This window comes from Notolepis coatsorum, assembly GCF_963971535.1.
Source record: "Notolepis coatsorum genome assembly, chromosome: 4".
Lineage (NCBI taxonomy): Eukaryota > Metazoa > Chordata > Actinopteri > Aulopiformes > Paralepididae > Notolepis > Notolepis coatsorum.
This window is the reverse complement of record NC_140168.1, coordinates 83,324,362-83,348,518: the sequence shown is the minus strand read 5'-3', so window position 1 is coordinate 83,348,518 and position 24,157 is coordinate 83,324,362. Positions and strand designations below refer to the sequence as shown.

The 24,157-nt window shown below is 44.8% G+C and overlaps 1 protein-coding gene across 1 annotated transcript in view; it reads right to left on the bottom strand.

Annotated features, from left to right (window-relative positions):
- The window catches only part of col14a1b (collagen, type XIV, alpha 1b), a 334,004-nt gene that overhangs the window by 269,388 nt on the left and 40,459 nt on the right, over positions 1-24,157 (bottom strand). Inside the window, exons 3-4 of the mRNA XM_084312005.1 lie at positions 19,796-19,834; positions 17,836-17,952 (exon numbers count right to left, since the gene is read on the bottom strand). Of these exons, the coding sequence (XP_084168131.1) occupies positions 17,836-17,952; positions 19,796-19,834 (156 nt within the window). The remainder of the gene's footprint in view (positions 1-17,835; positions 17,953-19,795; positions 19,835-24,157) is intronic.

Below are 24,157 nucleotides of genomic sequence, written 5' to 3'. Positions count from 1 at the left end.
GGGGGGGCGGGGGGTTCACATGCCTTCGAGCAACACTGTACTCATTGTACTATGCCTATTCTTAAAGGAACACTCCAACATTTTGGGAAATTAGCTTATTTGCCATCTACCCTGGAGTTAGACAAGAAGATACATACCTTTTTCTTATCTGTGCATGCAGAAGGAGTAGGAAGACGTTGGGAACTAGGCTAATGGAGGAACCTACTTCCAGTGACTGACGCTAAGCTAGGCTAACGGTGCGCGTCTTCCTACTCCTACTGCATGCACAGAGAAGAAAAAAGGTATGTATCTTCTTGTCCAACTCCAGGGTAGATGGCAAATAAGCTAATTTCCCAAAATGTTGGAGTTTTCCTTTAAGTCTGCACGTTTATGTTGCACTACTTTTATTGTCTTTTATACCTATTCTTATGTCTGCAATTTGGGCATTGTTTTTTATTTTGTCAATTAATTATGTGGTGATTTTATGCCTATAATATATGTTCATTTTATACTAATTGCTGTGTGAAAAGTGCTATATAGATAGTTATTCATATTTATTATTATTATATTGTAAAAATGTATGCATTGAAATGTCTGTAAAGTCTCGACGACATTGAAAATGAGGGTGACCTCAATTGTCTTTTCGAGAATAAATAAAGGTTTGAATTTAACACTTTAATCGCCGGAAACGCCGAAACTCGTCATTGCCCGCCATGCTCATTCTGCCGAAGACGCCGTAACACGTCTTTGATATCAATATTTCAAAAATCTGTGATCGAAATCATATTTCTCCTCCGGGGACCTGAGATATACTGCTGAGCTCCACTCAACTCTATAACGGTTCAAGAGCGCCATCTGGTGGCCGATCGATCCAAACAGGAAGTGCTCACCCATATTTCGTCCGGGCACTCGCGATCGGACTCCATCTCGACACACTGGATAATCAATCGCTCGCCCTAACTCAATAAACAACGTTATTTGGACGTATAGTATTATACAACCTGGAAATGGTTCATCTAGATCAACATCCCATAATAGAAAACTGTCTACTCCAAGCTGATCGCCCAACGGCCCGAGGAGACTGGGGTAAGTTTCAGCGTTTATTATTACCGTGTTCAATATAAACTGCTCTGGTGATCATATGACCCACACTAGATGAATGATATAACGTTGCCCACGGAATTATAAACGACCCCCCGCCCATCCGGTCAACATCAGATCATACGTAGTAACTTCTAGAAGTACCTCCAGTTGAAATTTTTTATCTGGCACCGATCGCTACCAAACTGTATTTGATCATCAATATAATGCATTTGGGGCTATAAATCAAGTTCTGGAGAAAGCTGCAGAAAACGATAAAAACATATTTATACTTTAGACCGTATTTTAGTATGAATATGTGAATGAAAAAGTATAACGTTGCTACACCATGAACAATAGATATAGGACATTGAATGGGCCATAATAATGTCAATTTAGCAATAGAATTTAAAAAGTTATAGCCCTGCAAAGAAGGGGAACTTCTCCATAGACAAATAGAGCTGGCTAGGGATGGTAAATTATGAATTTAACCATGGCGATCAAAGTGTTAATTGAATCCCTGGGAGCCTTATCCCTGGTAACATCACCCCTGGGGAACCTCATACCCTGGGAACCTCATCTCTGGGAACCTCATCCCTCGGGAACCTCACTTACCCATGGGAGCCTCACCTCTGTGTTCATAAATATTGTTTTGTGACAGGAATAGTCACATTTCCACTATGTTTTACGTGTGGCTGGGAGTCAAGGCCAGCGACAGATTGAAAATGTTCTGGGATCAGAAGCACTGTTTGTTAATGTGAAACGCTTAACCTGGATGACATCTTACACCTGTTGGTTGCAAAATGCTAAACAAAGAAGAAGAATCACAAACATTTTGTTTTGGGGGATATTTAACAGGTGTTTCAGTGGAATTGTGTGATCGCTTGGCAAGCTTGGACCCCTGGTTACTTCCTGTCCCCTATTGATATTAGCCAAGCACTGGAAATAAACATGAGTCCATTTAGATTTATGAATGTTCATGTTGTTGTGTCAAAACTGTCTTTATACAACAGGGCCCTGTTTCTTGTACCTGGATAACTGAGTTAGCCGGATAACTTTAGCTGGATAACTGGGTTAGCCGGACTTTCCGGTTTCATGTACGTGTATTTTCCAAATCACCATGACAACATATCCAAAAGTTTGAGCCTGGTCGAAAGCAGAGTTCAAGTTCAAGTTAGCCTGAACTATCGCCACGCCCCCGCAAAGAAGTGACAGCCCGTTTCCTGAAACTATTCCCACAGTCTACGATCTGCATTATACCATTCTGAATTACGTCTTTGTGCTCCATTCTTCCAGAGGGGGCTTTTGAAATGTAAAATAGACCCAAAATGCTGATATTAAATTCACTTTGTCCTAAATAATGCACGTTATATATACCGTGGCGACGGTGGCGCTCGCTCGTGCGATGTACACATGATGTGGTTATTTTAATTGTAACTGGGATTAAGATGTCTGATGAGATGCGCTGTTTGACGGATTTGAGAAATTGAATGAGCCGTTGACGTCACATTAATGAATGAGGATAAAGAGATAAACTTCATTCAAAACAAAGGATATTCTAAACACGGGTCTCTCGTTCATTAATGTATAAACAATGAATTTATCCCATCTGGCCCAGTGGTCCAGCGACCGGGGTTCAAATCCCGGTGTTTCCAATATGATTTTTTTGAATATAATATTAATGATTATACGCCAAAGTAGCCTGGTTTTAAGTTAAAATATTATAAATCTACATGCATTGAGGATGTCATTCTTTATATAGCTCTCAACGTGCACCAAATTGAATTATTCCTATATTGCAAAAAGAAGGAAAAGACTAGGGTCTTGAACCCCGGTCGTCCGTGTGAAAGTCAAAAGAAGAACCCGTTACACCACAGAGAAGATAAGTAAAAGATTGACTATACATCAATCAATGGGTAAGAGAGCCGTATCGTAATTCTGTATAACAGTTAACTAATAATTTTCGCTAGCAAGATCTCATTTGATTATTCAATCCAGCAGGCAAGTTTAAAGAAATATAATCTGATTGATTGAGGTAATGAGGGACTTAGAATTAGCCTATAGATAACGCATTTAACTTGTCGGCGAGGCGATTGAGCCGTATTGCAATCTGTCAATAAAGTCTTAAATCAATTAATCAATCAATGCCGTTGAGAATCAGGATCTCTGCCATCGATACGTGCTGGCTTTTCACCTAAAACGGCCGCGCGCATTTAGCCTGACTCGCAAGTCTGGCTTGAGTTAACGAGACTGAATCCACTTTTGTGAAACAGGAAAATCCCGGCTTCGAACATCGGGTTAACTGAAGCTGGATAATGGACATCTTGATCGACTTAGTTGAACCACGTACATGAAACAGGGCCCAGGTAGGTCCGACCACGCATTGTGATTGGTCGAGAGCGTTCTAAGCCGTGAGTATATTCATGATACACTCACGGTTAAATCACCATGAATATACCACTGCGCTGGCTTTAGATTGCTGTAGAAAGTTTCAACTGCCATTCATCAAGCGGAAAATGTCAACATGACCTACTCCGCGGACAACGTTACGTTTGATTTAACGTACCTGTAGGAGCTATTTGATTGTTTTGTGTTTTGTCTGTAGTTAGTTAAGTTCATCACTGGGTGGCAGCGCGGAGCGCATGGGTTTTTGGATATAGGCACAGGTGTAGGCTATTGTGCAATCAAGGTATACAGTAAGTGACGGAGATGTCTCACGGTTTTTACCGCATGCACCACGCATCATAATGTCAATTTATATAATCTATTGTTTTGCTCAGCAACCATGTATTTATGTGAATTACTTGAATTAAATGGGAACTTCACCCAACGGCAAGTGACAACGACTGGACATTACTTTTATCTTTAATTGCGTGTCAAAGACGAGGATTTCCCGCACCCAGCCGAGCGCCTACCAGGATAGTCGCTACAGTACCCGTTAAGAAGAGTGCAGTAATGTGCGTCCACTCCGCCAGCATCACCGACTGCTGGAGAGACGTGGCAGAGACGGCGCACAGCTGTTCTGCAGGTGTTGCATTGTTTAATAATGCTGTTTTTATGAATACCGTTAGATGTAGGCCCGTCCTCTATATCTATCCACTTGTATTATTCTAATTTAATGTACCCGTTAACTATAAACGTCATTCGTTTGCGTTACCAAGCTGGTTGATAGCCTACTCCGTTTGAAATTCCATAGCAACGATAACATCTTTAGGAACTATTTTTCGACGCCAAGTTCACGCTGTGATGCCTGCGGGCGCATCACAGCCGTGGCAATATTCCTGATATTCTAAACACTGGTTCTCGTGTATTATTGCTCAAGTCTTCTCCATTGTCTCCATGCTTTACAAGATGTCTCACTGAGATGGTCTCCTCTCTGCAGCTGGAAAGCATCCGTCACAGTAGGTCCGAGACCTTGAACAAATTTAATATGATATGGGGTCCCTTTTTGGAATGCTTAGCTAGAACATAAGTGCTTCTCAATGTCCTCCCTTGTATTTTTTGTAAAAAGAAGAAAAAAAAAATATATACTGTATATGTCAGTAACTCAGCCCCTTGCATCATTAGTGTACATATGACATGGTGTATGTTTGTTCATTGATGTGACAGTGCCTGGCAACATACTGTTTGTGTTTTATTTATTTATTATTATTACTATTATTATTTTTGTATCCACTTTTTTCTCCTCTTTTTCTATTTTTCTCCCATCCCAATTCCATTGTGCCAATTCTTCCCTCCCCTGTCTTGAACGTTGCTCGCATATGCCCCCCACTGGTCGGTTGTAGGGAGGATAGAAGCCTTGCATCACGTGTCCCCTCCGGTACACGAGGAGGCAGCCTGTCACATCTTTTCACCTGCCAGCGCGGACTCTCATTGGCGAGGTGTAATGTGTGGGAGGCTCACACTACCCCCGCCATTTCCTGTCTCTGCTGTGCAGGCGTCCCCAACCGACCTGTAGGAGTCGCTGTCCACAACGTCCAGATTACCACCCATCGACTTCCACCCGCTAATTCTGCCAATTGAGTCAGTATGACGGCTGGCCCAAGCCGGAGGCAACGCCGACAGCCGGAGTCGAACCCTGTGTCTCTTGCGTTGGTGACGAGCGCAATGTCCGCTGCGCCACCCAGCCGCCCAGATTTTTTTTCTTTTTGTGTTTGTGATTTGTCTCGATGTGTATTTGTGAAACTATAAAAACTGAAAATAAAATATATTAAAAGTCTTCTCCAGAGTCAGACAAGAAGACACCAAGGTATAACTTTGTGGTGAAGGTATTATTTCAATGGACAATGATGGAAATGTATTAACCCTTTCACAATACAGAAGGTTAACCCTTTCACTACCACACCACAGAAGGTTAACCATTTCACTACCACACTACATGAGGTTAATCCTTTCACTACCACACTACAGACGGTTAACCCTTTCACTACCACACCACAGAAGGTGAACCCTTTCATTACCACAATACAGAAGGTTAACCATTTCACTACAACACTACAGAAGCTTAACCCTTTCACTACCACACTACATAATGGTAACCATTTCACTACCAACTACAGAAGGTTAACCCCTTCACTACCACACTACAGACAGTTAACCTTTCTCTACAACACTACAGACGGTTAACCCTTTCACTACTACACTACAGACGGTTAACCGTATATAAAATACTTCGTCGTTCTAATAATATACACGCCAAACGCATAATGTCCCCAGGCCTGGCGGTGATACTTATAGCTGATTTTCACTGGATGTTTGTGTGGTTCTCTTTCTTCCAACATGGCTGCCTTTACAATTGGTTACCACTTTCAAAATAGAATGTCTAATTTATAGAAAAGCACATTGGAAAAGCATGGTACTGCTGTTCCACCACAACTTGTTTTACAAGATCCAGTAATAAAAACACCATATTATTACAGTTTTGTTGATATACAGTATTGCTCATATATCAACACATAGCAACCATTGTTTCCTCTGTGTCCACAGTTTTTGTTGATATCATAAGTTCTATTTCGTAATAGACTAGGCAGAATTTCAGAAAATGTGCTTGTATAAAGTGCTGAAGGCATTTCGTGTTTATTTTCGGTACACAACATTTCTAGGGGTATTAAGGGGTGCTGAATCCAAATCTGCTGTATACCAAGCTCAAAAATGTCAAATAAGGCCTCAAAATTGAGAAATCCAACATGGCCGCCAGCACCAGGCCCTCTCTCCACAAAAACAGGTGCTAAACCCACAGTTTTTATTCTACTGACATGAAACTTTGCACAGAACATCTGCACCTATGGAGGAAGAAAGTAGGAATATAGCTGGGGTGCAACCATGAGTAACAGGGTGTTTTTGACTGTCTAACTGTAATCTTTGTATAGGCGAGGATAAAAGAAATTACATTTCTTCAGTGTTTGCAGGAATACTACAGCAATTTGGTAATACCTGTACAGTGTTGGACACCAACATTAGAATCCCCCAAGTCTTAGCTTTCTTCAGGTACCAAGTTTATGAAAGTAGCTCTTATAAATCTGGATATATAAGCCTTTTAATGTAAGCATGCTGTTTTAGGCGAATTTTCTAAAAATAAATGGTGGGGCTTAATGAGTTAAGGATGACTACACAAGGTACAAACCTGAATTAAATGTGCTTTTGTAAGTTTTCTTACATACATCAACAAGGACGTAGTCACACCGGAGATTCAATAATCCATACTTGGCGCAGAACACCTTGGACAGGCACAACTGAACATGTTTGTGGACAAACGTTTGTGTGAACCTCCAGATAGTGACCAGCACCTGAACCTGAAATCACCCATTCGAAAGAACAAAGCCAAGACATTTGCCTCTTTGTATGAAGTTGTGCAACTTTCCAAGAACAAGCAAAACACCATCAAAGTGGACAGGCAGATTCTACAAAGGCTCATCACAGCTTACAGAGCAGGTCGTAAGGTAGACCTTGACAATATCCTCCAGCATGAGTTCATGCCCATCCCGCCATCTCTGGCCACAACTAACGGGAGTCTACATTCCACCAACAAGTCTGTGTTAGCAAATATACTGACGAAACAAGTTAAAACCCCTGCAGATTTTACCCTTCAAGGACCCAGCTGCCTGGTCATTGATGGCCAAGCTCTGGTAATGGCACTCGGAAAGCCACCTGACACTACAACATTTGGTGACTATGCCAACAAGTTCACTGACACCGTGTTGAAGATGGGAGCAAAATACCAGAGGGTAGATGTCGTCTTTGACAGATACCATGACCAATCCATCAAAACAGGCACAATCTGAGAAAAGTGCTGCCAAACGTCTACCAGCATGTGACTTGTTCTACCAGAGGCGGGAATATTTTAGACCATTGCTACTCGCAATTTAAGAGCGGGTACAAATCACATGCTGCCAGTCCTTTCGGCAAGTCAGATCACGACACCATCTTTCTTGTACCGCAGTATAAACAAAGTCTCAAGCGCATTCCTGTAATATTGCGAGAGGTGAAGCGCTGGACGGTGGCATCGGAGGAGACGCTCCAAGCGGCACTAGAATGTACAGACTGGGGGTGTTCCGCGATAACACAGATAATATTAATGACTACACGGAAACAGTGCTGGACTTTGTTTGTACTTTGGTAGAAGAAACAATCCCCTCTACCACAATTAGAGTTTACCCAAACCAAAAGCCCTGGGTAGACAAATCCGTCCGTGAGGCTCTGAAAGCGCGCACCTCAGCATACAATGCCAGGCTTGTGACATGCAACATGAATGACCACAAGGTGGCGAGATACAATGTTAGGAGGACAGTAATAGAAGCAAAAAGGCGCTACAGGGATAAAATTGAACTTCAATATGAACAGGCTGACTCTAGAGCTATGTGGCAGGGCCTCAGAACGATGACAGATTACAAAGGCACCTCCCTCAAACTGAACAGTGACATCCAACTGGCAAATGATCTCAATACCTTCTATGCGAGGTTTGAGGCTGGGAATAACAGCACCAGCCTACAAACCACTGCAATGGAGGGGGGGGGCACTGCTGATGGAGACTCAGTGTTCAGGATAACAGAACATGAGGTGAGGAGGACGTTTAAGAAAGTGAATATCAGGAAGGCAGCAGGACCGGACGGTATCCTCGGCCGCGTTCTAAAAGTCTGTGCCGACCAACTAGCCCTGGTATTACTGACATATGTAACCTGTCCTTAGAACAGGCTGTCATCCCCACCTGTCTGAAGAAGTCCACCATTATCCCTGTACCCAAAAAATCCAAGCCTGCTTGCCTCAACGACTACCGCCCTGTAGCTCTCACCTCCATAGCCATGAAGTGCTTTGAGAAGCTAGTGAAGGGCTACATCTGTTCCTCCCTCCCCATCAACCTGGACCCCCTGCAATTTGCATACCGCCCCAACAGGTCCACGGAGGACGCCATAGCCCATGTGCTGCACACATCAGCATCACACCTGGACAAGAGGCAGGGGAACTATGTGAGAATGCTATTGATCGACTACAGCTCAGCATTCAATACCATAATCCCCTCCAAACTCATAGCCAAGCTCAGGGACCTGGGCTTGAACTATGACCTCTGCCAGTGGGTCTTGGACTTCCTGACGGGCAGACCCCAGGTGGTGAGAGCAGGCAACTGCACCTCCTCATCCATCACTCTCAACATAGGGGCCCCCCAGGGCTGTGTCCTGAGTCCCCTCCTCCACTCCCTGTACACACATGACTGTGTGGCACAGCGGAACAACAACACAATCATCAAATTTCCTGACGACACAGTAGTGGTGGGCCTGATCTCTGCAAACGACTAGAGGGCCTACCTGGAAGAGGTTAAGGTTCTAGCGGGATGGTGTCAAGAGAACAGCCTCTCCCTGAACGTCAGCAAAACAAAGGAGATGATTGTGGACTTTAGGAGGTCGGGGTCAGGGACTACAGCCCCCTCAGCATCGACGGGGCACCGGTTGAGAGAGTGAACAGTTTTAAGTACCTCGGAGTCCACATATCCGAGGACTTGACATGGACCACACACATTGACAGTGTTATCAAGAAGGCACAACAACGCCTCTACTTCCTTAGACGCTTAAGGAAGTTCAACGTGAGTCAGAAGATCCTCAAGAACTTCTACTCATGCACAATAGAGAGCATCCTGACTGGCAATATCACCTCCTGGTTTGGGAATAGCACTGCACAAGACCGCAGCAGACTACAGAGAGTGGCCCGTTCAGCCGAACGCACAATTGAAGGTGGGCTTCCCACTCTCCAAGACATTTACAACAAGCGGTGCATGGGCAAGGCTAAGAGAATAATCAAAGACTCCAGCCACTCAAACAACTGCCTCTTTGAACTGCTGCGGTCAGGCAAGCGATACCGGAGTCTCATGGCAAGCACAGAGAAACTCAGAAGGAGCTTCTATCCCCAGGCCATCAGGATGCTCAATGAATGAACAATGAACAATAAGCAAACCATCAACACTCCCACAGCGCACATACACTCACTTAAATAAACAACACACTGTAGCACCCACTTTACCACTTTAGACACACTTTACACTTTATATTTATATTATTGGTAAGGAAATTGCACATCATTCTCATTCCTTATTGCACCTCACCACTACAAGGTGGCACCACAAGCTAAGCTATACCTCACCATTTGTGTACCAGCTGTACATTTTTGTTGTTTACACTTGTTTACGTACTTGACTTGTTGACTTTCTATTTTATACTTATTATACTTATTTCATACTATCTTGTTATTATCTAGCACACTCTCAGGAGCAACACAGAAAGAAACATTTCATGCAAAGTATTCTGTATGCTGTATGACAACACTAATAAAGAAACTTGAACATTCACTTATATTGATATGGTAAAATAATATTTGTATGTTATTATATTAGAATCTATTCTATTCTATTCAGGAAAAGTGGCATTGGATGAATCATGCAACTGCAAGACACCTGTGACACCTGCCTGAATACGATTGATGACTGACAATAAATTACTGTACCTAAGCTACTACGCATATTAATGACTATCTAATTTGCATAAATGGCATGTTGATAAAAAATTCAAGAGAAAGGAGTTTGATGAATAAATCCATGACCTGGGATCATCCTGCTTTTCTTTCTTATTTGGTTGATGAGTTATGCATCAATAACGACCACAGTTTCTGCTATAAATATGAGTTTCAAGCAACATTTTCACAACTGATCTAAAATTAGGATATGATTTTAAATTCATCATGTATGCAAACATATAAAAACACATTTCATTCATGTTTCTACCTTGTTTAGTCAAAAAGATATGCACTTAAATAGATTTCAGCCTGGCGCTGGCGGCCATGTTGGATTTCTCAATTTTGAGGCCTTATTTGAAAATTTTTAGCTTGGTATACATCAGATTTGGATTCAGCACCCCTTAATACCCCTAGAAATGTTGTGTACCAAAAATAAACACGAAATGCCTTCAGGGTTATGATTTTCTGAAAATTGACCCTGTCTATAATGGATCTCGCTCAGCATCACACTTGCACTGTACTTCACTTCGTGCACGAGCACTGAATAAAAGATTCCACCATGTACCTTTACATCCCAACATTCATCTGGCCACACCCCCATCCGCTTACCTTCATAAGCAGGTGTGTGGCCACCTACTCGCCTCCTTCTTCGCTTTCACCACAAGGAAGTGCCTTCGGTAGATCCCCACTTGACGAGGTTGTTAGTTGAAGAAAGTTGAAACATGTTTACATTGTGCTTATTTTTTTTCTTCTCTCATAAATATTCGATAGAAAAATCTAAGTCATAATATCTACTTCGGAGAGTCGCAGAGCCACTCTCCACCAGCGGTTCTCCATTTCCGCCTCCGTCGTGCGTCCTGGTGCGGGGCTGTTGCCTCTTTCGTGGTTGACAGCCACGCCCGGTAGGCGTCCGATGGGTAGTTTGCCTCTCCAAGGAGCTGGTGCACCGGTGCCGTCGCCTCTGCGATGGCCTGGTCGTAGCTCTGGTTCCTCTGCTTCCGGGGAATCGTCCGCTGTTGTTCCTTTGGTTCCGGAGGATTTGAGACGCAAACTTTTTGCGTCTGCTCGCTCCCGTCGCAAGATGGTGGCTTGCAGACGCGAACGGCCTGGGTTTGGTGAGTTGCTGGAGCCCAGTGAGGATGCGTCGGTCTCTACCTGCCCGATGGAGACAGAGGATTACATGGTAGAGGCAGACGGGTTCTTATTTGAAGGCCCGGTAGAGACGAGTATCCCGCCCGTCCCGGTAACACTGGAGGGGGGTGAAATGTCTCCTTGGGGCGCCTTGTTTGAGGATGTCGGGGAAGACCCTCGGCCTCGTCGGCAGGATGCCCTACTATCAGCCACATCAGACTGTGGCTCCTTGACCAGTCGAAGCCTGCTGCATGTGAGGGATGCGGGCTCGGTGGAGGAAAGTCTGCAGGGGGAACTGCAGGCTTTGTTTCCCGAGCTTATGGCGGTGGCGGCCGCTGCAAACGGCGTGCCGCTGCCGCAGCCACTGCCTGCTCCTGTCCCTGATGATCTAATAGGTCATCTCTGGCAACGTCGCCCGGTGAGAGGGGTGGACGTTGTCTACCCATTTTTCCCCTCAATGGGGGCCTATGTTCGTCGGGGCCAGGTGGTATCCCACATCATGGGCCTCACCCCCGCCTACGTACCAGTTACGGGGGTGGTGGGTTTGGTCGACGGTATGAGAGAGGGCGTGCCACGGCTTGATAGGCCGATGGCCGCGCTCCTCTGTCCGGAGGTGGTGTGGGAGCCGTTATGCAAGCCGGTTCTTCAAGGAAAATCGGCAAGGCGGTTGGCGTACTGGAGCGACCAGTCATTTATCGCCGGAACACAATCTTTAGCGGCTGCGTCTAACATCGCACAGCTGGCAAGATTCGTGTCCGGGGTATTGACGGGCGGCATGGAGCTGGGTGATGAACAACATGACCAGCTCACCCAGGCGGCAGGAGCTCTCCTGCATCTGACTCAGCTGCAGGCCATAGCCGCTGGGAAAATGCGCGCCCTGGCGACTCTGAACCAGCGCCACCTTTGGCTGGAGCAGGCCCGTGTACCGGAGAAGAAGAGAGGTCCTCTTCTAACGGCCACCCTCTCCGATGCTGGACTGTTCGGGACGGCCCTGCAATTGATGACCTCAACGTGCAGAGAAATGGCAGAGGAGCGATCCGTACTCCAACCCCATTTTCCCCCTCCCGACATCGCCGGTGGAGTCAGGCGGCTACCACGTCGTCGAGCTTCCTCTGCCGTGGCTGCTACTGCCTCCACCGCCACTGCTGGCCCATCGAAGAAGGCCAGGAGGAGAGACGGCGCCGCTGCTGCAGCCGGCCCATCTGCGCCTGGAGGAGACGGTAGGGACCGACGTGACCAGCCACCGATTGTCTACCGTCCCTCCGGGGCTTCCCGGGGTGGCAAATCCCGAGCGGCTCGAGGTGGCAGGCGCCGCTAGGCCCAGTGACTTTTTCCCCCTGTGGTCCCCTCTGTTAATTCCCTCTCCGGCCTCTCATATGATTTGAATTTGTTCGAAAATAAAAAGTCCCCTCTAAAGGGGGACTGTATTTTTTGTTAACAAACTGTGTGTTTCTTCACCAAAACATATGTTGAGGTTGCAAAGTGTGAATCTTCACTAGTATACATTGATAGAAGGGTTGCGTTCGTGTTATGAGCTTAAGCAAGGTATGCAGCCTACACTCGGTTATAGAAGGGTTTCTACCTCGGCCTGACACTCCACATGCAGGTAGAGGCTGGTTGTATGGTCTGTTGCTTACACAAGAAGTAATGTTGAGCTACAACACTGTTGTGTTAGTTGCAGTAATGCTCGTATACACACGTTCCACGGCCCAGCCGTTCACTCTCTATCAGTGTTTTTTCTATGTACAACATGGAATGCGGGTGTAGGATTCACACACACGCGACTTGGTTTTGTTGTAAACCCTGTTCACAGTTAGCTGTGGGTAGCATGCATTGTATTAGCTTGCGCTATTTCATTAGCATTCTACCAAAGGTTTCATATGCTACAGTTGTTATTGTGTGTAGGGGGAAGGGTTTGTGAGGGGGTGCCGAATAAACCCCTCCTTCCCACTTCTGATTGGTCAGGTTTTTTTTTCTCATCTCCTGTTAGGCCAGTCGGGGCCAAGCCGTTAGGCGCCTTGGTAGGGAGGGGGGGGGGAAGGGTTGCCCTGACTCTGCTCCTATTAAAAACAGGCGTTGAGTGTTGGGTTTCCCCCCGTCATGGCATACGTCACTACGCATGTTGCTATGACGATGGCTTCCGTGAGTTAGATCTTTACGTACGATCTGTTGTGTCAAAGTGTCGGGATAGAGCGTAGGACTTACGGGTCCACTACGCTCGATTTTATGTGTAACTTGAGTCAGTTGGTCACATGACTCGTAGTTACCATGGCTTTTTCATTCTTCGACTCACGTGGGAAGGCTCTCTGGGGAATTTCGGTCTAAATCCTCTGTGAGAGGGGTGACTGGATGTAAAAATGTAAACAGTTTTTACCCTCGGCTGTGTAAAATGGGATTCATGTCTGTTGGTGCTTCCTTCTTTTTTAATAAAAAGAGTTGGAGTATAGGAAGCGCCACACCCCTCTTGTCGTTTCCCCTGGGCGCCTTGGGGATTCACTGAAAGGTCTAAATAGCCTGTTCATTGATGTGGTTGTGTCCCGACGCACGCTTAGTGCTAGCTCGGGGTGTTCTGTTAAGGATCATGCGGGTAGCTAGTATGCCTTGGTTGCTTGTGGTTAAAACAGCGTTTTTATAAAGCAACTGGGATGGAGGTTTTTTCCTCTTCCGACAACCTGTTATTGGTTCTCGACGGATTCTCGTTCATATCTGGGGGATGATAACGGAATGGATCTGAACATATGTGGAGGGGTCTCACGCCCTTGGGGTGGGCCACCGAGCGCGGTTCGCACCGGCCGTCTGGGTGGCGCCCTCTTTTCATGTTTTAGATCAACACGCATATCTGCCCCTTCTCCTGGAGTAGGCATGTCGGCGTGGTTAGGGCACGGGATTGGTTCTGGTCGCACTGGTCCAGGTCAGTTAACCCGTTTGTCCGCCGGGGATGCAGATCTGCTGTTCTGGTACCCTGAGGGACTTGGGCTTTTTTTCGGGGGAAAAAATGCCGGGTCGGCCTGGGGTGTCACAAGGTTAGGCGTTATAGAGACCCTTGTTGGGTACTCTTTTGTACCTGGCACTATCAGAAGTGGCTGGTTCTCTTTTTCTTCGCTCCTCTCTCACGCATGGCGGAGGGAGGGCTGTCGGGGTGGTCTTCTGGACCTCCTCTAGTAACCCTGTGTGCGTCCCGAGCCGCCGGGTCCGGTCCGAAGTAAAGTTTCGTTGATACCGTAGACCTGGGATAACCCTTTTTTCTTGAGGGGTTATAGGAACAACCACTGCATATGGTAACGACAGGGTGGTTGGTTCCCTGGTGTGTTGGAGCAGAGTCAACTCCCGGGTTACCCGGTTGAGTGTGCCCCTGCACGTTCATGACGTCTGCCAATCATGTCAGCCTTCTCTGCCTCAACCCCTCTGGGTGGGTTTTTTTTAACGGTGGCTTTGTCATGGTGATCAACAACGCCAGCATACACCCCTTCCGCTGGAGCGGCTGTTTTCAGCGGACTCCTTTGGCGCCTGTCTCGTCCACAGTGCTCCAGGCTCAGGTTACAGCCTGTTGCCTGGTTTCCCCGGTGCGCTGCCTGCTTCCGTTGGTTGACCTTTTTTGTGTGCTTACGGCCATGCTGACTGCCTGTTCTGTAGGGTCAGTGTGCCAGGCGGTGTGCTATTGGGGGGAAAGGGCCCGCTCTTGGAGGGGCCTTATCCGAATACGCTGGCGATGTGGGGGGTGGTGTCACTAAGTGACCACCTGGTGGGGTCTTGATGCCTGGCGTCATTGACCTCTCCGGGCCCCCGTTTTCCAGGGGATCCAGTCCCTTCAGTGGGTCTGGGTCTTCCTTCGCGCTCCGTTGCTACGGCCTTGCCACGGGGTTGGGTTTGCTCTTGACCCCGTGATTCTGGGGGCAGTAACGAGGTTGTTCCTTCCGTTCGTTCCCGGGTGGCATGCGGGTTGTGCATGTGTGTAGTCGTGGGGTCAAGCCACGGTCTGCTCACCCTGTGCGTTGAGTTGCTTGAGTGCCTCTTCGCACGGTCGGATCCGTCTCCCACCCGTAAGCCTCCAATAGGGGGGGTATCCTCCATTAGGGAGGGTCGGGGGGGCTCGGTCCTCCCCGATCTGATGGTTGTGGGGGGCCTCAGCGGGGTACATTTGTCGGGCTATGGCTCTCGCTCAGCCTCCCTTGTGCAAGTGTGATGCTGAGCGAGATCCATTACGAAATAGAACGTTAGGTTATGGCTATAACCGAGTTCTATGAGTAATGGTGACGCTCAGCATCAGACGCCGCTGCGGCCCTTGATCTCGCCTTGTGGTGAAAGCTTGGGAAGGAGGCGAGTAGGTGGCCACACACCTGCTTATGAAGGTAAGCGGATGGGGGTGTGGCCAGACGAATGTTGGGATGTAAAGGTACATGGTGGAATTTTTTATTCAGTGCTCGTGCACGAAGTGAAGTACAGTGCAAGTGTGATGCTGAGCGTCACCATTACTCATAGAACTCGGTTATAGCCATAACCTAACGGTATTGTTTTCACTGCTAGTAAATAGCCAAATAATAGCCTAAATAGACAAATAACGCTGTGATACAAAATAAATACGGTACCTCACACGCATTATTCAGATGCCTAGACAGTACCACAGCATTAATAATCACAGTGAAATGTATTGTATATAGTAAATAGTAAATGTATATAGTATTTCACAACACCTGTGTGAGCCATCAGCAATGTGAAACCCATAAAAACTGCAACAAAAGGAAATATTTCTACCTTTGATGTTTCAAACCGCCCTCAGCCGACTTAGATTCATCCTCTGTTGGAGCAGTGACTCCTCATCTCAGGTACAAGCAACTACCGAACTGAAAATGTAATGGTCTGTATCCATCTCAGAGTTGGGAAATGTCCACTTACACACAGTACAGTAGAGGCTTCCTGAGGGCTTTATCTGAGGTGTGTGTGTGTGTGTGTGTGTGTGTGTGTGTGTGTGTGTGTGTGTGTGTGTGTGTGTGTGTGTGTGTGTGTGTGTGTGTGTGCATGTGTGTGTGTGTGTGTGTGTGTGTGTGTGTGTGTGTGTGTGTGTGTGTGTGTGTGTGTGCACACGTACATGTGTGAGAACACAAACACATTTGTGTGTGTGTGTGTCTCGTTTATGTGAAAAATAGGGACAATTTCAAGTCTACACACTCACAAAATCAGGAGATGCTACCAAATTAGGTCATTTTCAACATCCTGATTTAGTTTGACGAGCTATGATGGTTAAGGCTAGGGTTATAATTCATGTAAGTCTGTGTAATGCCCCCATGTCCTCACTCTGTACTAGGGCTGTCATATTATTTTTCGATTTTCGAATTTAATTTAGAATTTACATAAAAACATGAGATTCGAACGTGAATGGAGAAATTCGAATTTGAAAAAGAAAAAAAAGAAAAAGAAAAAATGTAATTATTATAATAATTATAATAATACTAATAACTTAAATAACCTTTTGTGGAGGATACTGGTAAAAACGGTAAAACAAGTATTCCAAATAATTACTGGTCATGGTTATTTTTTGTCTTGCAATTTTAATATCTCTCAGGAGTCGACCAGCACGCTGACGTGACTAAGTGACGTCATTTGTTTGACAAGGTTTCCTGGATTTCCTGAACGCTCATCGAAAGAGCAGACCTGAAACTACATGGTAGCTAGTTTTGATTTGGTGTTGATATCCCAAGAAATAATTGAAACAGGATAATTTCAATTCTATGCTAAATAAGGTTTTACGCATGCATAAATTGTACTCTATTTGTATTATTATCTTCGCTATTTTTGATCACGCTAGTGATCACACTAGTTGTTGGTCTTTTGGAGTGTGCGTTTGGAGTTGTTTTGTGCCGTTGGCGTTATGAGGCGAGGTAAGAAAATAATTGTTTATACATATCATTTTTTGTACATAGGCAACCTGAGGGCGCATTTTCATTGTTTCTAATGCTTCATGGAGCATGTTTACATTTTCTCAGCCTCCTAGTATAAAAACACATTTTTGTGTTTTGTGTTGTAAGGTATGCAGTATACAGTATGTAATGTATGTACAGTATGAAAACAAATGATCAGGTCATATATATATATATATATATATATATATATATATATATATATATATATATATATATATATATATATATATATGATACCAATTACCAAACATACCATGGTAAAAAAGAAAGTTGCCAAAACGTTGAAAATAGCTTAGACCCGAGAGGTTTTATTTTTACACTGAAATTCGAATTCGAACTCGTCTACAATTCTGCACAGGTAAACAGCGAATGCTATTGTGGCAGAGGTGTAAAAAGATGTAACAACATCAGTATTTGTCAGAAAAGAAGCCCCCCTCTCTCCAGGAGGAGGTTATGAAGCAGCTTGCAGGTGAAAACACACATAAAAATAGTTGATTGGTTTTGCCTCGGGGGGGGGGGGGGGGGGGGGGGGCTCGACTACTTTGAGGTCCCTCTCGCATAACTGGAATTTTTGTGTCACTGACAAAAAAGGTTGACGTAAATATTTAACGTGATTTGTGAACGGCAAACGTTATGAACCACTCCGCTAAACCTAAAATGAGTGTCGCAGTTTTCATGAACCGGGAGAGAAAGGTTGTGGTTATTTCATACCGACGGCTCTGGATCTTACCTGGTAGCGTGTTGTAAATAACTTTGTAGCCTTCAAAGTCCCCCTTGGGCTCTCTCCATGCCACGTGCAACGTGCTGGGGCTCATGAGTTTGTAACGAAACCTTCTTGGAGACGAAACTGGATGGAGAGGAGGGGGGGGAGAAAGAAAATATTAAAAGCCCACTTTTTAAACCCAAAAACAGTCAAAAGGATTTAACCCTTTCAAGTGTAATCCCCTCATAATCCTATCTTGGAATTCTAGAACTCTCTAGACCATAGCTTATTGTCGTTAAAGGAACACAGCAACATTTTGGGAAATTAGCTTGTCTTCTCCAGAGAGAGACAAGCAGATGGATACCAGTTTCCTCTCTGTGCGTTCAGTAGAAAGCTACTGTATCTGGCTGCACGTTAGCCTAGCTTAGCACAATGAATGGAAGCGGACAGTGACTGGTAGCCTTCGGGAGAGGTGTTAGTTGGACAATGCCTATAGGCTACCCGTCACTGTTCACTTCCAATCATTGTGCTAAGCTAGGCTAACGTGCAGCCAGATAGCTTTCTACTGAACGCACAGAGAGGAAACTGGTATCGATCTTCTTGTGGTAAAATGGTAAGCTAATTTCCCCAAATGTTGGCGTGTTCCTTTAAGATGTTCAGTTCTCAACATTTGTGGAATCGTACACCTGAGAGAGTGAAATGCACTACATGTATGAGACGTCACTGTATTTCTACGATACATTCACACTGTATAGGATGTTAGGGATGTAAACGTCAACACCTGAACATGGAGTTCAATGTCATTCACTCGACGGCCGACAACACAAAGGACCACAAGACAACAACTGAAGAGCCTCCGCTTAAAGGAACACGCCAACATTTTGGTAAATTAGCTTATCGTCTTCTCCAGAGAGAGACAAGAAGATGGATACCAGTTTCCTCTCTGTGCGTGCAGTAGAAAGCTATCTGGCTGCACGTTAGCCTAGCTTAGCACAATGAATGGAAGCGGACATGGCCGGTTAGCCTTCGGGAAAGGTGTTAGTTGGACGATGCCTAGGCTAACCGGCCATGTCCGCTTCCATTCATTGTGCTAAGCTAGGCTAACGTGCAGACAGATAGCTTTCTACTGAACGCACAGAGAGGAAACTGGTATCTGGAGAAGACGATAAGCTCATTTCCCAAAATGTTGGCATGTTCTTTTAATAGACATGGGTTAAGCCTTGCTCTAGATTCTCAAAGTAAGGTCCGGGGACCACAAGGGATCCTCGATTTGGGTTCCAGGGGATCCCCTGCGAAATGAAGAATAGCCTTGTTTTAGTTTTTTTTACCGTTATCTATTTCATATCCCTACCTAAAACGGTTGTTGTGACAACAAAGACATAGCGACCATAAAAGATGCTAGGTACACTCCTGCCAGCGCCCTTGGCCAAGGCTCTGGCATTACAACTGGAGTCAGTCCCCAGGGTGCCAGACTGTAGCTGCACGCTGCTCCTGAATAGTTTGGACGGGTTAAAGGCAGGGAACAAATACCTGGTATACTATGTAAAATGTTTACATGGTATGTAATAAAGAGATTCTAGTTCTACTTGTACTCATCAAATGAGGGATCTGTGGTCTAATGTGTGTCTATGTGGAGGCTCTTGGTGTGAAAGGGTTTGGGAACCTCTGCTCTCTCTAGTGTACAGAGTGATACTGTGAGTCTATGACAAGGCTTGATCCATGGCTACCTGTGATTCCAGCCCACAGCGTTATTTTGTGTTTGGTGACAATATTGTCGGCCGGAAGGTTTTTCAGACACTCTGCTCTTTCGTTCACTCACTCACTCTCTCTCTCTCTCTCTTGCTCTCTCACTCATGCCTTTGCTCTCCTTTTCTCAGTTCACACTCTCACTCACTCACTCACTCACTCACTCACTCACTCACTCACTCACTCACTCACTCACTCACTCACTCACCATCTCTCTTTCTCTCACAACTCACTTACTCACCTCTCTTTCTCTCATTCTCTCTCTCTGCATAGTTGTCATCTGAAATCAGTAAACAACATCTAAGTGAGATTGAATTCCCTCCAGAGTTTCTGTTCCATCTGTGTTAACAAAAGGAGATTGTTTCCACTCCATCCAGGAGGAGAGACATAAGAGAGATTAGCAACTACAACGACAAAGTCACATTCTCCTTCTCCCCCTCTCCCTCCCTCTCTTCCTCCCATGCTATCTGATCGATCGGTGAGACCTCGTTGTGATGGTCTCTGTGGGGAAAGGTGCTGTTCTGTGTGTCACTTTATTAAGGCATTAAAGTAGCGCTCATGCATCTCATACTGATTAGGTGTTGAGAGCAGTGGACAAATGAAAGCTATCAGGAGATACCCCTCTCTACTCTCTATATCCTCTCTCTCTATCCCCGCTCTACCCCTCTATACGCTCTCTATCCTCTCTCTACCCTCTCTACTCTCTCTATCCTCTCTCCCCGCTCTACCCCTCTCTACTCTCTCTATCCTCTCTCCCCTCTCTACTCTCTATCCTCTCTCCCCTCTCTCTATCCTCTCTCCCCTCTCTCTCTATCCCCGCTCTACCCCTCTCTACTCTCTATCCTCTCTCCCCTCTCTATCCTCTTTCTCTATCCCCGCTCTACCCCTCTCTACTCTCTATCCTCTCCCCTCTCTATCCTCTCTCCCCTCTCTCTATCCTCTCTCCCCTCTCTCTCTATCCCCGCTCTACCCCTCTCTACTCTCTATCCTCTCTCCCCTCTCTATCCTCTCTCTCTATCCCCGCTCTACCCCTCTCTACTCTATCCTCTCTCTATCCTCTCTCTCTATCCCCGCTCTACCCCTCTCTACTCTCTATCCTCTCTCCCCTCTCTACTCTCTATCCTCTCTCCCCTCTCTATCCTCTCTCTACTCTCTATCCTCTCTCTCTATCCCCGCTCTACTCTCTATCCTCTCTCCCCTCTCTATCCTCTCTCTACTCTCTATCCTCTCTCTCTATCCCCGCTCTACTCTCTATCCTCTCTCCCCTCTCTATCCTCTCTCTACTCTCTATCCTCTCTCTCTATCCCCGCTCTACTCTCTATCCCCTCTATACTCTCTATCATCTCTATCTATCCCCTCTCTCCTCCACCTCTACCGTCTCTCTACTCTCTCTATACCCCCTCTCTACTCTATCTATCCCCTCTCTACTCTCTCTATCCCCTCTCTCCTCTCTCTATATCCCCTATCTCCTCTCATCTAGCTCTCTCCTCACTATATCACCTCTCCCTCTCTCTCTCCCTTCAATCTTCCTCTCTCTGTCTATTTCTTGATCTCTCTCTCTCTCTCTCTCTCTCTCTCTCTCTCTCTCTCTCTCTCTCTCTCTCTCTCTCTCTCTCTCTCTCTCTCTACTTTGAGGGCCTCTTCAAAAAAGGAGAAAAGGGTGGGAAATGAATGCGACTTTGTTTTTCCAGTTGCGTAGAGAGAACCAGCCAGCAAAGGGAAAAGCACTGGAATAGCATCGACACTATTCCTCTCCTGTTCTGAGGAGGACGTCTACAGGACTCCCTATTTTAACGCCATTTCATCCTGGGTGACAAATGTACGTTTGCAGGGTGTACTGTACCAGTAGCAGAGACATTGTGTTTTTCATCTCTAGTTGAGGTTAGGGATAGACACGAGGTCTCCAGTGAGGTTAAGGTCAAGGTTAAGGTTAAGGCTAAGGCTAAGGTTAAGGTTGAGGTAAGGGTCAGGTTAATAATTTACCGCCCTCGAGGTGGGATGGCGTGAAAACAGGGCATTCCTTCTATGTGCAGCGGTGGGTTGAGTGGATCCACAAGAGCACTATATTAAAAGTCCATTGAACTACTGTAGAATAACACCCCCCAGGATAGCTTTAAACAGGAACGACCAAATCCCAAATCATATATACAATATATATATATATATATATATATATATATATATATATATATATATATATATATATATATATATATATATATATATATATATATATATATATATATATATATATATATATATATATAGTATATATGATTTGGGATTTGGTCGTTGACAATGACAATGACATCACAATCTAATTACATAATAAAAGAAGAAAAAAAAGAAAAACTAAACCCACACTACGAGGTAAAAGCCATCTGTTCTTCAAATACATACATTTTGATTGACACGTTGGCTTTGGAGTGTAACAAACAGGCTTAAAGGGACGACTCACCCTCCGTCTGGACGCAGATATCCTTCATTCTTGACCTTATCTGTTTGTTTGTTGGTGTTTTTGTTTTTGCGTTCATGTGCAGATGTTCGTGTGCAAGCCGAGGAAACACGTCTCAGCGGGGCTGTCCCCCTCTTAGTCAGTCAATAATGTTGTTATTAGTCGATTAGTTGATGTTTTTTATGCTTTATTTTTTTTTTCAAGCATTGTCTCTGGTAAATTTGAAGAGGTCCTTCTGCATGACCGCATGAACACATTTTTACAGATGTGTCTATTTGATCAACTAATCAAGATTAGTCTATAAAAAGTTCTATGACTATTTGTGGATTATAGCCCTGCAAAAATACCTCTGTTGTGTTTTGGGTGAACCGCCCCTTTAAGCACAGCATACCACTACCTATACAGGCCCATAGGAATGATTACACTGGTTTCAATAGAAATAATATGATATATATATATGTATATATATATAAATAACAGAATACTGTACCAATGAGCTCACCAACCTGAGAATGTGGCATGGGAATTCGGCAGGGGGATAACTCTGAAAGAATTACTTTCTCTCCTCTGTGGAATCCCAAATGGTATGAAAAATGTATTTCCCATTGTTCGATTTAACTTAGGTGTGAAGGTGTGCAGTTTGCATGTGTATGTGTATGTGTGCGTGCGTGCGTGCGTGTGCGTGCGTGCGTGCGTGCGTGTGTGTGTGTGTGCGCGCGTGTGTGTGTGCATGTCTGCATGTGTATATACACAAGTTCCTGCATGTGCACGTTACGTGTGTGCGTGCGCACGTGCATTTCGGGGTGTGTGCATTCATGCGTATTGCATGGACAAATCCCTGTGTGCCGTATTTGATATGGCTTAGGTCTGCACCTCTTCTGAAAGCCTGTCCTCTCACAGATACACACACACACACACACACACACACACACACACACACACACACACACACACACACTAGGAACCTAGTAGCTGACTCCCACCTAAAAGGACAATATACCACCTTATGTGAATACTGTATACTTCATCAGATCATATATTTAGCATTTTAGCATTTAGCATTTTTAGATTATATATTAGATTTAGATTATTGTATTATTAGATTATATATTGCATATATTTAGCATTTTAGCATTTCGTTTTTTTTAGATTATATATTAGATTAGATTAGATTATTGGATTATTAGATTATATATTGTAACTATTTACACACACACACACACACACACACACACACACACACACACACACACACACACACACACACACACACACACACACACGCACACACACACACACACACACACACACACACACACACACACACACACACACAGCTAGCTGTGGATTTCACTATGGGAGTGCATTCTCACCCAGTAATGTAAGTATTGGCTGTTGAGCAAACAGCACCGTGGAGGCGAAAGACCAGGCCGGTGAAGAAGGCACGACTACATTCTCATATATTTTTCATGTAAATTCCTGTTCAAACAGCCGAGCAGCTGCTGAGGGTCTAGAGGCCCATCAGCCCGGAGGAGTTTTGAAACCAGCAGGACGGAGACGGTTTCGAATTGTGCAGAATATGAGCTGTAATAGGTGAGAAGATGTATGGGTGCAGCAACAGTAGTAACTAGTGACGCAAATACTGTATTCAGATACCAGGAGCCATGTAGAACGAAGTGACTGGTGCATTTCTGATGCATAGATCTCTCTAATAGAAGCATGTTAGATCTATATAGAAGCATGTTAGATCTCTCTAATAGAAGCATGTTAGATCTATATAGAAGCATGTTAGATCTCTATAGAAGCATGTTAGATCTCTCTAATAGAAGCATGTTAGATCTCTCTAATAGAAGCATGTTAGATCTATATAGAAGCATGTTAGATCTCTCTAATAGAAGCATGTTAGATCTATATAGAAGCATGTTAGATCTATATAGAAGCATGTTAGATCTATATAGAAGCATGTTAGATCTATATAGAAGCATGTTAGATCTCTAATAGAAGCATGTTAGATCTCTAATAGAAGCATGTTAGATCTCTAATAGAAGCATGTTAGATCTCTAATAGAAGCATGTTAGATCTCTAATAGAAGCATGTTATATAGTTACTATAGCATACTATAGTGCTGTTAGGGCATACTATAGTGCT